Source organism: Merops nubicus, unplaced genomic scaffold (genome assembly GCF_000691845.1).
Source record: "Merops nubicus isolate BGI_N331 unplaced genomic scaffold, ASM69184v1 scaffold16555, whole genome shotgun sequence".
NCBI lineage: Eukaryota > Metazoa > Chordata > Aves > Coraciiformes > Meropidae > Merops > Merops nubicus.
In genome coordinates, this window is record NW_008607809.1 from 67,793 (window position 1) to 83,777 (window position 15,985).

At 39.6% G+C, this 15,985-nt stretch overlaps 1 protein-coding gene across 1 annotated transcript in view; it reads right to left on the minus strand.

The window, feature by feature from the left end:
- The window catches only part of HAPLN1 (hyaluronan and proteoglycan link protein 1), a 29,964-nt gene extending 15,024 nt beyond the window's left edge, over positions 1–14,940 (minus strand). The window contains exons 1-3 of the mRNA XM_008940081.1: positions 14,841–14,940; positions 13,840–13,842; positions 2,811–3,182 (exon numbers count right to left, since the gene is read on the minus strand). Of these exons, the coding sequence (XP_008938329.1) occupies positions 2,811–3,182; positions 13,840–13,842; positions 14,841–14,940 (475 nt within the window). The remainder of the gene's footprint in view (positions 1–2,810; positions 3,183–13,839; positions 13,843–14,840) is intronic.
- Between the last annotated feature and the right edge of the window lie 1,045 nt (positions 14,941–15,985).

A 15,985-nucleotide genomic window follows, 5' to 3' on the forward strand; every position in this document is an offset into this window, starting at 1 on the left:
ATGGCTGTGTCTTGCTGCCAATTAGCATCCTTAGGGCCATCATCTTAGGACATCAGGCTATTGATGCAAATCCTTCCCACTGTGAGATTAACCTTATTATTTGTAACAGATGTAGAATGTTGGAATGGGCTGATATATGTTTTTGTCCAAAGAGTCATATAATCTTTTTCCTTGATCTGTTCTGCATTGTTCAAATACATGAAAAGGCAATTAAAGTCAGCACTACATAAAGCTGCACAAAAAGTAAGTACAAGATAATGCAAACAGGGATACGTTCCATTAACTCTGTATATCCCTGGTAAAAGCAAGTGGATTTTAATCATTATCATTTTACAAGGAAGTTTCAATGTAACTTAGACCTAGAATGACTGGATTTAGTTGTCATAAGAAGGACTGAGACTGACACATCCACTAGTCTTGTCTCACTTGAAAAGTTACATTTTACCATCAGGTTTCACACTTGAAACCTTCCTGCCAGATTAGGAAACATCACTCTATAACACCAGAAATGAACAGTCTTATACTTGCCCCATGTCTGACAAAAATAATTAAAAGACTTTGTCCCTTATGTTAACCAGACATTAGTTAAAATATATAAACTTCTCTAATCCAGCTGATTGGAACAGACTTAGTTGATAAAGTAAAATTCTTCCTATCCTTACTAATTCTGTTCCTTTGGAGGTGGGTGAGCACAGGTAAGGCTGTTGTACAGGATGGGCTGGAGCTGGCACATTTCAGAGGAAATGCTGTTTAGAGCAACACCAGCAAGCTAGAGGGGACAAAATATATCAGGAAATGGGACCCAGACTTTTTATCCAATGGGCTGCTGCTATAGCACAAAACAGTCACAGTAAAATGGTAGAAAATCTCCTTTTTTCAGTCGTGTCACTGTATGCAGTAAAGAAAATTTTTTCATTGCTTTCTTACACTACTGTCAATCAAGTATTGTCTTTCAAATGTGTATCTCTGCATGTGCACAAGTTTGTACCAAGCTTCAGGCAAAGCTTCCCAAGCTACCACTAGACCCATCAGCACCTCCTCTTCTCCAGGGATTCCTGCCACAGCAGGAAGCATTTATACTGGAACCTCCTCACTGCAAAGATTGTACACTGGCTCTGACCCTTTTGCTTTGGTAAAAACACTATAATGTTGTAAAACACAGGGAAATCCCAGTATATGATGGGGAATAAGACATACAGTTATTTATCTGGAGTATCTTGAAGTCTGATAGACGTATGTACTTAAGATGTAAGGAAACTGTCAGAAAAATATTTTCAAATTATTTAGCATCCTCACAACTTAGGGGTGGGCTCCAGGACCATCTGCACAGCAGGATGGAAGGAGAAGAGACGTGCTGGGGCCAAAGACAGCTAAACAGATGCTACCTGTTTCTGACCTGGATTACATGGCATTTGCTTTTCCTCACACACTGCAAATAGCTGCACTTTCTGCACTGAAATCTACATCCTTATTGTATGGAAACCATCCTGTGAGGTGGATCACTCTTGTCCCCTGGGGCTGCCCATCTCATAATGTGTCTTCCAGCCACAGGGCCCATGCCTGCAGCCTGGGCAAGACCCTTGCTTTCCCTCTGGTAAAGCTGAGCATGCCAAGCAGAAATTGCTCTGCCTTTAGTGGCTTGTCTCAATGGCAGCAGCTCCAACGAGCAGCCACTGCAGTGCCTGTGTGAGCAAAGAGAAGATACAGCACATGACACACTTTGGCTAGAAGAGAAAAATATAGTAAAATGCTTTGTTCTCCCACTCATTTCTGTCTTCACTCAAAACTGTTTTGGACAATTTAAACCAGACATGCATACGTCCAGTTCTCTTTATCTCCTAAGTCTGAAGAGAACAGCATGCATTCTTATTAAAGGTAGATTATATGAAGTGAAACAACCTAAATTGACTATCCTGCTGGCATGGAAACTGTTCAGAGCCTTTCCTCAGTCAGAAATGGAAGGTTTCAGCAGCCTCCAAACAGGAATGGAAAAACAGATGTAAAGAAGTAAGTTAAACCCTTGTCATCTGTTTGGTTCCAAGAACCACTCAGACTGTACTGTTGTGCAGGGTAACTATAACGTACAATAACTCTCAGCAAAAGAGTCATATATTTCACCTGCTAACAGGTGTGACAGTCAAGGGTTTGATCATTTCTTCTCCTTCTCCTTCTCCTTCTCCTTCTCCTTCTCCTTCTCCTTCTCCTTCTCCTTCTCCTTCTCCTTCTCCTTCTCCTTCTCCTTCTCCTTCTCCTTCTCCTTCTCCTTCTCCTTCTCCTCCCTTTCCTTTCCTTTCCTTTCCTTTCCTTTCCTTTCCTTTCCTTTCCTTTCCTTTCCCTTTCTTTGTATTTTCTTAACATTTTTCCTTTTTGTAAGAAGATTTGTATTCACCTGGTAATCTAAAATGCCCCAAAGTTCTGTAAAATGGCTACTATGAGACTATTTAATGTCATTTTGCCTAAGTCTACTGTAAAAACATGCAATGGCTGCTGTGAATTGATAGGAGCAAATTAGAAACATATGGAGCCCTTCATACTATCTTTGGTCATTCTCTTTTGGCTCCTCTCACACTGGGTCTCACTGGGAGCTGAACATGCTGTAGGCTGCCATAAGGTATAGAAGTCCTAATGTTCTTCTGATTTATGAACATTCTCATGGGCTGTCAGGCTGAGATCTCCAGAGCACGATGAATCCCACTTCTCAGCCTGCTGTTATCACTGATAATAGGATGTTAGCAGCTTTAGGAGAAAAAAGCAAGTATTCCTTAATACCGTGCAAATCTGAATTCAAGTACAATTCAGGTGTTACTTACCTTCCAAATTCAGAGCTACCACTGCTGTGTCATCCTCTAATCCTTCAATCACCTCACACTTGTATCTCCCATAATCCTCCAGTATTATATTTGTGATTACAAGGGAGGCATCATTTTCACTGCTTCCCCTCAGGAAGACTCTGCCCTGGTAGTTTCCATAGCTCTTTCTGTGGTGTCCCATTGCAACAAACACGTCCACTTCTTTGAGGTAATCTGAGGTGAGTTTGGTCCACTTGACCCGGATTTTGTGGGTTCCTGAGCCAGCTGTTGATGTGTGTTCATGGTAAAATTTACATGGCAGTGTGACATTGCCACCCCGGTGTGAGAAGATTTTAGCTTGCTCTGCTACCACAAGTAGACGGGGTCCATTTTCTGTTAGGATTGAAGGAGAAAAACAAATATTAGTCTGCAATCTACCTTTTATGGAATGGATATGGTCAATGCATTGACAGCCATCAGCTATATTATACATTAGGTCTGCAGGATCATTTCCCTGCAATCATTTTGTACCTATGCAGTAGTAGGATGTATAAAGCAGTTGTATGCAATTTTTGTGGGGGTGGTGAGACACTGGAACAGGTTGCCCAAGGAAGTTATGGATGCTCCATCACTGGAGCTGTTCAAGTCCATGTACAACTTGGTCTAGTGGAGAGTGGAGTGTTCCTGCCCATGGGAGGAAGGTTGGAACTAGATGATCTTTCAGGTCCCTTCCAACCCAAACCATTCTATGATTCTATGATTTACTTAGCTGCAAGTATGTGTGTGAACACTCTTAGGCAGGCAGAGGGGCAAACTGACTCACAGCATTGCTGCCCCATGTAGGCAGGGGACATCCTATATACTCTGTAGTCATGAAGATAGAGTTGTGTATTTAGAGTTGTAGAGTTGGTGGATGAATGCCACCATCTGTAAAAGGCTCCACACAAACATCCCGTGTTTCCCTGCAGGTTGTTCACAAGCTGTCTCTCAACACTGCTTTTTTTTTTTTTTTCATAATTCAATTTTTATGTACAGACTCAGTTTATTCAGGCAGCAGGACTCAAAGTCCCTCATGATCTGGGATGCAGTGAATCACACTCACAAAACAGTATAAACATTACCGTGTCAAATAGCACTACTTATAGTGACATGAAAAGTGTCAGCGTAAGCCTTAAAAGTCTTATTTTCTAGTTTCATTTTATTCTAAGTTTTGAGTCTGAGTTCCTCTTCTGACATGCTTCCACCAAAGTAAGTTAGTCAAATTTATCTTCAAATGTAAAATCTGGTCCTCTGCTGCTCCACTTTCCTCATCATCTCATCTGTTTTTTCCTCATCTGTTTTCATCATCTCCTTCAAACTTGTCACTATTTTATATTTGATATTTGGATCTCAGTTTCATCTAAACCCATATTTAACTGGCTGGCTCCCCTTCTCATCCTCACTCTTGGCTACTTTGTCTTTTTTCTCTGTAGTAGGTCAGTACAGCTGATGTTGCTCTATGAAATCACTGCATTTAGGAGAGCAAGCTTGAGCAGGTGCTTGCTTCCAGCCCTGAGTCTTTGGGTTTTCTCTGAGAGGCTGTGCTGCCTTGGGAAAACCCTGGAAAACACCCATTTCATGGTGGCAATCAGCAGATGTATCCAAAAGTGAGAACTTTTACTTCTTTTAGTATCTCTTGCTTCTCTCATGCACAGTTTGCATATTTTATTTAGTAAGCTCAGTGCTTTTGTAGATACTGCTGTCCTCTATCACTGAGACTCTGAACACAACCAGCAATGAATCACCAGCACTCCTCTCGCTGGGAACTACCAACCTCATGCTACATAGCAGACTGGGGACAAAGACTTTGTAATTCCCTAAGTGTGTTCAGCCAGACAATATAGTCACTTGGAGATGTGATTCCTGACTCTAAGGCTCAGTCTGTCCGTCTTGAACTTCAGCAAAAGCCAAGACTAAGTTCTGAAATGTGGAGGATGCTGAGAGGCTGAGTCTGTGAAGGCGAGCAGCAACTTTCTGCTGCTGTCCACAGAGATGAATCTGGATTGATAGGACAAAACTGCAGAAATGCATGCAAAAATGTCATCAGCCAGAGAGAGGTGTGGACGACAGAAGAAGGGTGGGCCTGGGCTGGATGTGGGCTGACAGATGAGGTTTCAGTGATGAACCCACCAGGGAGTACCCCATCCAGCCAGCTGTCTGTTCACAGCACTGCAAAAAGCTGTGGCACGTCCACAGCCACGGGGGGTGCAGGGAAACATTAGGATCTGTAGCTCACAAATGTCTCCAGACCATCCTAGGCTTCTGAGTCTTGTTGACAGGTCTGCCAGCTAAATGATATTCACCCCAGCTGCAGTTTCAGCTTGACTTCACTACCTGTCCGTGCTGCCTACAGGGAGCAGCAGCAGAGGCCCCCGGGTATGCAGCGCTTAATGACTATGCAGACATGCTCAGGGGTGGTATAATTGCACAGACAAGCTCGAAGAGTGGGAGTGTGCACCTGCTCTGAGAAAAATGGATATCCCACACTTGTAGTTCTTTGTTAGAAGACACTGTGTCAAGAGCATTGCCATTAGCTGCATAGGACAGACAAGCCAAGGCACCAGCTGCCTCAGGAACGAGCAAATCTTGGGTGCTGCAAATCGTTTTACCAGGATGAGAGATCTTCCTACCTAGTGAAAAATTATTACTGCAGAGAAGATCACCTGCAGATCTATAGAAATGTTTTCCTTTTTCACTGTCCTTCCTTCTTCCCAGAGGTGAGCAGAGGCTCAGAGCTACTCCAAACACTCATCTTCCCCTTTTCAGAGGAGAGCATCCTAGGAGAGAGGTGATCTGAGGCAAGCCATCATGGAAAGTGTTGCTAACACTGTTTCCACAGGACGAGGAGAAGGAAGAAGTGAAGCCAATATGGTGTGTCTGCAAAATTCCCTGCTTCCTTCAGGGACAAAGACGTTTCACAGACTTCTGTCCACCTTGGGAGGAGAAATGTTATGCTTTGGGGTGGTTATTGCCGAGAAATCTGAATCAGAGCTCAACTATGTTGGGTATTAAATACTGAAATAGTCTAGTTAATAAATATTAGCAGAAAGGACTAGGGCAGGAGGGAGATTCTGACTCAGCCTGCTTATGCTTGCTCTTTCTAACAAGTTAGTCTGGGCCAACAAGGCCTGGAGACTTGCCCAGAGCACTGTGACCTCTGACTCCAGCATCAGCATCCTGATGCAGTGGTGTACCTCCCTCCTGGCTGCTTCCCTCCTCCTCTGGCCCTTTTTAGCAGACATTACCAGAATTTATATCTCAATAAATGTAAAGAGCAGAGGAGATGGTAACATGGGAAATGAAGGAAAAACATGACTTTTCTAAGCCTGGAATATCTACAATAACCCTGCAGGTTCAAAGGGAGATTCAACGCTGAAATATGCCTCCACCCTCAAATTTTCTAAATGCCAGTTATTCTTTACAGAAAAAGAGATGATGTGCCCTTGTTGCTGGCAAGACAGTGGGGCAGAAAATTACTTTTATGACGCTCCCAGACCTAGGAGATGAGGAAGGAAGAATTGCTGGCTTTTGAGGAAAAACAGATGTCAGCTAGGGGGATGCTGCATTGTTTCTTTTTTTGGGCTGGAAGATGTGCAGAAGACATGCAGACAGCTGGGATTAAAAATAACATGACTGGGGTTTGGCAAGAGGCCAGGAGGTCTTTATTATCCAGCAGCCAGTGAGAACCAGGGCCAAATTCACCTAACTGCATATTTTTGCAAACATAGCAAAATGAACTGTCTTGGTCTTTCTGGAGTTGACAGAGGAGAAGTTGAAAAAAAAAAAATCCCACAATAAACTAAAAAAATGCTCAAACACAGAGCAAAACCAAGTTCCTTCATTTAGAATATGTTTGGCTCTCTAAATGCAGCATTCCAGTTTACTGCTGTGATAATCAGCTTAAATAAGGAATGAAACCTGCTTGCTAGGTTACCTTAATACAACAAGCAATGATCTGTTGTGAAATGATGATCTGATCGTGGAAGATGGGGCAAACACTGTTTTAAAGGCTTGTCAGAGTGGTTCCCTACCTGCTTTCCTCATGGGGTTCCTGACAAGACTGCTCCTTCTGAATAAAATTACCTTTGTGTCTAAATGGCAGGAATATCTAAAAGATGAATGCAAGAAGGAAGAAGATGGGGCATACAAATGTCACAGAGTCCAACACGTTATTTGCAGAAGACAACACTTATTTTTTCTCCACAGCTACTTTCTTCAGAAGTGCCACCAGAGAATTTGTAAGGTGAATGGCCAAACAACTATAAACTCTGCATAATCCCTCACTAAGCAGTTGTTACAAACAGGACAGTCTGGATCCTTGCTGCAGACAATACAGACCACATGCATGACCACTCAAGAGCCTCAGATGGTGGACTAATGGTAAGGAAGCAATGGAGCTGGACAACCTCCACCTGCTCCTTCTGTTGGGAACAGGGATGGCAATAGCCTGGTTAATGGCTCAGGTCTCAGCTCCAAGGTCAGAAATGGGAGAAGAAAGGCTTGCTAGGTGGGTGTTTCACCTTCCAGGATTATTTTGCACTGTAAGAAAGGGAGCAGCTTGGCTGCTAGTACAGAACCAGTCATCACTGATGACTAATTTTTCACATTTTTTTCCAATCCTGCTTCCCTACTATCAAATCTGACAGGCTGTGGCCTTTTCTTAATCCTCTTGGTGCAAATAGATGAATAACAAAGGCAACATGATGCAAAACCAGCTAAGCTGGCTAAAAATGAATTTATCCAAGCTTCAGCTGTCCAGCTGCATGGGCTAACACACACACAACTCTGGGAGATGTTTTTCCAAGCTGTTGAGAAAGACTGCCTGCTACACATGAAACCTCACTTGGAAACTTGCCATTTGAGTCAGCTTTGCTGTGTCTCAGTGCTGCCAAATCAAGCAGGGATATACTGCAAGGGAAGGAGTGTTTTGTGAAAAAAGGCACAGGCAGTAGCCTGGTATCCACCTCTCTTTTATTCACCTCTCTTTCTCCCTTGTCTGAATGCTGTGAAAGCACCACTGCTGTTCTAGTTGTCACTTCTTTGTACATATCTAACCTTGACTTCAGTGGGATTCCCATTTCAAGGACAGTAAGTGGACTAGCTGTCATGCTGCTAGAGCTCTTGGTTCTGTCTCACCTGCTGGTTCATTGGTTTAGTTCCAAATTTTGCTGCTGGATATGTATTCATATCTGTTTGTCTTTTTTTTTTTTTTTTTTTTTCCTCAAAATTGGCTTCTGGGTTCAAGAGTAACGGCAAGCCAGGTTTGGAAGGCCAGGAGTATAGTGTGGGGCAGAGAGAATGAGTCATGCCATGACCCTTGGCATAGATCTTTGTCCACTTTATCCATCAGAACTGTCCAGACATTTATGTTGACCTGGCTATGAAACTTGATTATTCCCACATTTTAATGGACTAACTTGGAGAGCAACAGTGGAGAAAAAAATGTGCAGTTTTAGAGGGGAAAAAATCTTAAGTCCATGTTCATGTCATAGATGTGTTTTGTCACATAAATTCATGTATTGCTTAAATGTTCCACATTGTTAAAAGCCATTAGGTTAATAATTCTGTGTGCCATCCTGTTTTAAATAAACTGTTTATTTAACACTACTCTAAGTCCCTGTAGTGTTACCAGGGACTTGAGCATAACTTTTATCCTCACTCTTCCTACAGAAGTGGCATGTTTTGTTTTCCTACCATGCTTATTTAAAAGTCAATGATAATTTCTACAGTAACAATCATTCCCACTTGCAATAACAGGTATGGAAATGCATTACTGATATACACATATATGTGTGTATCACTCAGAGTCTGAAGGGAAAAACATAAGGAAGAATTACACACACACTTTTTCCATATACTTTTCCTGTTACTTTTTTTCTATGTTTTAACTAACTACCATTTTACTTTTGTTTTTGGAAAAACTAAAAACTTTTACCAGTTGCCAGACTATGAGTAGCTGTCCTTATTTGGGACAAGCATTAATGTCATTTTGGCTACGTCACAAGAAAGAAAATACAAACATCAAACTTCCATGTTCCTACCCCTAAATCGACAGAATAAAATACTCTCTACACATTACTAAGACAGATGCTAGATAAATCTTAGTTTAAAAGTTCAGGTACATGGTTCCAATTAACAGTAGACATGTCAGTTTCTAAATGGCAAGAAGTCTCTCTCTCCAACACAGAGATGACAAGACTGAGGTAAAACATTTTTCAGATGTTCCCATCTACTCATCTTGCATAACACATTGTGGGGAATTGTTAAAGTTAAAACTATTAACTGAAATTTAGGTTTCTAGAAGACCTAACAACACAAAAACCCATCAGGGAGGTGTATTTCAGCTCTTCTAAAATATTGCCACCTTTTGCCTTAAATAAACTTTACATGTGTGTTTACTTCCATATAGATAAAGCAACTGCATGAAGATCAGGCCTCACAGAGCAGAACAGAAATCATGGCAAAGTTTCTGCTCCTCTTCTGCACAGAAGGACATCACCATGGGTGGCATTGAGACTGTTTGACAAAGTGAAAATATCACACAGAACTGGTGAGGAGATTTTATAGCTCTTTAATTACCTTTCAATGCTATATAAATGGAATTAGACTGATGTAGCAAGTCAAGGTAAATTAGTAATTTATGTTTAACATGAATCCTTTTCCTTCTGTAATAAATTTTTACAGCAAATATAATTGTACCTGTAATTTAAGGTCTATTCCAGAAAATGCAGTCCTGAATGCCTTTAATGAAATCTTGAAACTTGGGAAGATAAGAATTAGTGTAAAATGTCAAATCAGTAGCATATCTAATCTCTTATCATGTTTTTGGCTAGTCCAGCAAGTCTGTGCAGCTTCTTTCTCTCTGTTGGTTCAGGTTTGTTTTGAAAAATAGGAAGTGAGCTGTAGATAAAACTCATCATCATGCAGAACAAGTTGGGCAAAGATTTATTCTGCTTTTATTATTGATCAATTGATTTAACTCTTTTTTTTTTTTTACAGTAGGGCAGTATTAGAAAGTTTTTTGCTCATTCCATGTTGAACATATTTCTTGGTATGTATAAATAAATCTGTGCAGAGACCTTGATAGGCAAATGGATGCATTGTTGTATCTGAAAGGTAAAGAAATGTTGCACAATATAAATTCCCTTCTATTCAAGGAAAGGCTAAAAATTTAAAGGCTGTTCCTTCACAAACCACTATGCTTTTCACCGGCCTTCCTTGTTGTATTTGCAAAACCTGAACAAACTGAAGGCCTATGTTAAAAGCTCCTGCCACCCTTTGATTAACCTAGCAATTACTAGTAATTGCTAGTCATTACTAGCAATTGCTAAGTAATGACTTAGTCAAATTCATTTATTTTGCATAACAGCTACACACAGAAAAATGCTCTTATTCTGAAGAATAAGAAGGGTCCTCTGCCTTTTTGAATACTTGGTCAGCAACTGGTATAATGAATAGATTAGACCTATACAAAGCTGAGCACTGAAAGGAGTAATCTTCCTCCCTCATAGGTAACAGCCCTTTGCAGATCTTGCCTTCAGAGAAAAATATATTTAATTACACTGACATGCTTTTGGTAGTGTTGTTTTGTTGAGGTTGTTGTGGACATTTATGGGTCTAGGGTATACTTCTGTCCCATTTTCACATTGACCAGGTGATTTCATTCAGGATTGTGACTTTTCTTTTCTAGAGAGCAAAACTGGTATCCCCTGAGGCACACATAGTTTACTGGGATGTGGGGGTGAGGGAAACACCACATTTTATATTAATATAGTTCTCCTCTTTGCTGTTATGCACAGAAGTTAAACTGGAATGACTTTTGTATGCAGACTAACTACCAGAGAGGAAGGTGATATGGTCAAACAGTCTGGGATAATAAAGCAGCCTGGCCAGAGCCATGAAATTCACCATAGGTTTCAAGAAAGGAACTAAAGTCACAGAAGAGATAAAATGCAGCTTTAGATATTGTATACACTTTGTTCACAGATGTTGGAATAAAAACTGAAAAATAAAACTATATAAACAGAAGAAGTGGGCCAGAGGAAAGAAACAGAAAGGAATACTGGTAAAGGTAGAGAGACAAAACCATCTAGCAGATGGGACATTTGACTGAAGTCCAGTTTCACTGTGCTAACCAACGAGGGGGGAACCAGGAACTAGAGCTGACACTGACATCAGTAAAAGAGATGTTCATGAAGCCAGTGACCCATTCCTAAGAAAAATTAAAAGGTTCAAGAAAGAACATATCTATGCCTATTGCAATGCCAAAAAGGTTGGCAAGGGTTTAGTAAAGCTAAAGAAATCCACATTTTCAAGAAAATGGACATTTGAAAGACAGCTCTGTGTTCAGAAAACAATGACCTGTCACAGTGTAATCAGAGAACAATATAATTTATGAAGTACTGTTCGTTCTGGTTAACAAATGCTGAGTCTGAGAGAAATGGCAGGACTTTTTACACTGATGGAAGGGCAGCAAAGTGGAGTAACTAGGTCTCCTGGTTCCTGACACAGAGTCATTAAGGGAGACAGAAGCACACTGAAAGAGTAATACAGTATTAATAGGTGGCTGATCTTGATGAAGGCCAAATGAAAGATAAAGGTGATGAGGTGGCACTGTACATTAGTGGTTTAGCAGGCTGTGAAGAAATAAGAAATGGCAGTGAGGACAAAATGGAGCATGGATCAAAAGCATGTCAGGAAGAACTCTAAAAGTTCTTATTGTAACAATGAAAGAAAGTATTTCAAACAGGCACAGCTTCATTTTGCAGTGAGGAGTCATCATACAGATAAAGGTGGAAGACAGCAGAGAAACAACTCAAGTGCTATATTAACAAACGCTCTCTTATTAATAATATAGGGTTTGATGCTCAGAAAGTGTTATGTTGTATAAAGTACATGGGTGCATTGATATGAAGTCTTTCCAGGCAACAGCAAAATAACAAATATATGCAAAGGAAGTAATGTAAACCATTAACAGGCTGATTATTCTGACCTCAATGGCAAACAGGACTGTCGAACAATTTTTGAAGAAAAATTGCTGAAGAACAATACAATACAATAAGTCACTAGAAAGAGGAAAAAAATGCAGTAGACACTTACCAAAGGATGTCAGACTAACTTGGTATCAACTATATAACAAAAATAAATTTATAAGTATAAGGAAATGTGATACATCAATTGTCCTCAGGAAAGTGAATGATATGGGAAATACACGAATGGAGGAAATGGATCTTTCAGCAGAAATTTGGTAAAGTGTCTCAGAACTAGATACAAGCAAGACTTCAATAAGTTGGGATGAAACACTAATGATTAGCTTGGACAAAAAGCCAGTGAAAAGTCTCTAGTATAATTTTTGAGACTTTTTAATATTTCCAGTAATTTTACCTTATAAAGTAAATGTGAATATTGAAATAATAAAATATCCACATGCTATATTAAGCACTGAAAGGATGAGAAAGTTCAAAGAAAATAAGTTAGAAAAAAGTAAGATAACATTCAATACTGACTTTTTAATCTAGCTTTTTAAGGTCTGTTATGAAGAATTATTGATATAAACTTTGTACTTCTTGTTTGCAAGTGATAACGAGGGAGAATGACTAATTCTCTAATTTGATCCAGGACCTGAAAAGCAAAGCATTACTAGCTGGAATAAAAAAAAAAAATACTAATGTCAGCCTAAGATCTTATCTGGAATAAAATTCTGGCTGGATTCACTCAAGAATTATGAAGGAAAACAAGAACCAGTGTAGGGATGGACCACTAACTTTACCAGGTAACTGGAGGTTATACTCTTGGAGAAGATACTCACATGATAGCTGTAAAGATATCGTGTCATCTCAGTAACATTTAAAAGTGAACATCAAAGAAGAAAAACTGTTATTTGAAGCTAAGGAACAACAGTAGAAGAAGCATAAGGCCACAAAATGGCTGTGAAGAAACATGGAGAATTTAGGATAGTGTTCTTCATGTCACAAAAATAGGGTCCAAAAGTGCCTTGCAGGAAAGAGATTTGAAACACAGCTTTTTAAAAAAGGAAAATAAACCTACAGGAGACTGTGATGTAAAGAAAGGGGAGTAGAATACAGTTTAGATCATTGCCTCAGGAGAACCCTTTCAGCATCTATCTCTACCCTTTGTAATTCCAAGGCATTCCAAAACAGGCAATCCAGGAGGAGTTTAGCTACACGTCTCAGATTGCAGCTGTGAAGGAGGATGCTACACTCCTTAATGTAACATAAAATACCTTTCCTATGAAGCCACAACAGATGTGCTCCACAGGCTTCCCATTAACGTTGCCATATGTATTTATGCAGCATTGGGTAGAGCAGAATCCCAACTCCGATGGGATTCCACAATGCAGAAAGAAGGAAGAAATTAATAGTAAATATATCAAGTTCCAAGCAGTTTTTATTCTTTTTGATTTGCGGTCTGTGTATTTCAGAGCCTGAGGCAGCTGATGTACAAAGCTCATGGCAGAGATCAATCTTCAGCTTTATCTAGCTTTCACAGAAACAGTCACAGAATGGTGTCATTTGGAAGGGACCTTTGAAGATCACGTAGTCCTTGACAGAACGAAGCCTTGAGGTTTAGGTGAGTTTTCATGGATAGGGAGAATGGTCCATCTTGAGACTTTTACTAGCTTTGCACTGTTTAGCACTTACAGACTGCACAGCACACTTGCTGAAGGACTAGTAATAAATTATATGTATGACTTGCAAATCACACTAAACTGCTGACTAAGCAAGTTTATCATCACAGATTAAGGAAGAGTAATTTTCACTTGGTTTAATTATTTCCACTATTTTAGTCTTTCAAATAGATAAACAAACTTCAGAAACAAGAAACTGCATTACACAAGAAAAAGCAAACTATACGTTCATTAGACACTGGTGTCAAACTTGAAATTTACCCTGAGGAACAAACGTTCATCATCTCACAACAGTCACATGTCCTCATGTTGATATAACACATCCATTTGACCTTCATCCTGTACATCTCCTTAGAGTGAAACCAGCTCTCTGTTATTTCCTATTTGACCTTGACAATCCAAGTGCCTATTTTACTAGGTGCAGGGTACCTTTAACTTCTGTGACTTTCCTGTGAAGTTCTAAACGTTCAGGCTTTCTTACTAACCTGTCCTAACTTGGTAATTCATATTGACACAAACACTCAAATAATATAATTTGCCAGCTCTTCAGAGAAAGGAATTAAACTTTAAAAAGAGAGAGAGAGAGAACAGTAATGCTGCATTTCTTAATTTTACAAGACTAATTTTAGCCAGTCTCAGGAAACACATAAATGAAAGCAGGAAAACCCCCATCAGTTCTGCGTGTCCTTACTGCATAAATCCCCTGTTTTTTCTTATACAGGATGACCCTCAGCGACTGAAGCTGGGACTGAAAAAACAGCTGCATTGTACTGCAGACTCAAATCCTGCTACAGCTACAAGCTCTAGGATTCAGCCATGAACCAAACAGGATTATGCAGAAGGCCAGTATAATACTTAGTGTGAATTAAAGGTATGAGGAAAGACATGTATTTTGGGGTAAGCTACTTTTTTTTTTTTTTTTCTCCTGGTTTATGCTGCCCAGTTATGATCTCTGATGTGCTAAGGCTTTTTAAATAATAAACAGCAATCATTTTCTGTAATGTGGAGGACTATGTGTGACAGTCTCCTTAAAATCAAATATATTCTACAATAAACTGGAGGTATTTCAACCCATTACAGTTGCTTATTACTTTAAGATGCATGCTTTTTTTCTTTATTAAATAATGCTGTACTTCACACACTGATCTTTGCAAGGTTGTGGCTAAGTGCTATCAAACAGTGCAACTTTCAGGTTTTTACTTTCATTAAGAGTAATCATAATGCAACAGAATCAGAAAAGGTTTGGTCATCATTAATAATAGTATTTAAAAAACAGTGCAGCAGAATAAAAAAAATAAGAATCACTAAGCACATTATTCCTCAGCAATCTCAAGGTACTGGTATTTTCCCACGTATTTCCTTACCTTGAATGTGAATAATTCTTTCATGCTCCAGACTTGAGTTGTCAGGGTGAGGTTCAGCCCAGCAGACAGAAATCAGCACCAGAAAAAGTAGACTCTTCATCTTTACAGTCAAAAGAATCTTCTTCACTGTAAGGGCATCACATACAAAGAGGCTTGTGAATTTTTGGAAACCTTTACAGTGTTGCACTGCACAACTTGTTACAGCAAAGATCTTATGAGAGATCTATAACATTATTTAACCCACTCAGCTGAAAAAGTTAAAACAGCTGGTAATTTTTTAGGCATGAAGACTGGACCTTTCTGTCATGGACTTTCATTAAATGAAACTGGCAGTCCACATTTAACTCTGCCTATGCAGAAATGCAACATGAAAAAACAAAGCACACAGACAAATATCCATAAATTAAACTCCTTGCAAGACCATATGTAAGCAGTGCCTGTGTTTCAGAAAAGGTTCTAGTGTACTTTTGCTTTTCTACACCTACTCTAGATCTCATCTGTAAATATGGTTAATAACAATCAAAGCTATGACCATAGTTACATCCACTGCATGATGCAATCTGCTGGTGATAGATTTTCAAGATTAAAACCATCTTCTCATGGGTTTTGGCATTTCAGTCAAGACTGCAAGTTAACTTAGCAGTGAGGGTGGTAAAGTTTGCTTGAGCTAAGCAGTAAAGATGACAAAACATTTCTTAGGCTGGCTAGAAAGATCTATTTTATTTCAGATACACTTACCATTTTAAAAGATGCCTAAATACACAATGAAATGTTCAAAACCATGCACAAAGTAGGTTAGAGTTGTATATGCTACCACTGCAGTTGCTCTGATTGATTTTTCATTCATTTCTACCTAGAATGCTGACGCACTAACTTAGTGTGCCAGGTAGGGTCTCTGCAGTCAGCAGAGCTGAGCCCTGCAGGGAAAATCTCTGCCAGCCTCTGAGTAGTAATTAGGCAAATGAAGACCTGAAATAGAAAAGGAGGCATAAAATACAAGAGGTTTTATGTAAAGGGTTCAGGCTGCTGTGTGTTTTATAGCTATAATTTTTATGAACCTGATTTATTGAAATAAAAAATAGCTATTTCCTAACTTTGCCTTTCAAGAGACTAGGTTTTGGTTTTTTTTTTTTTCCCCAGTGATG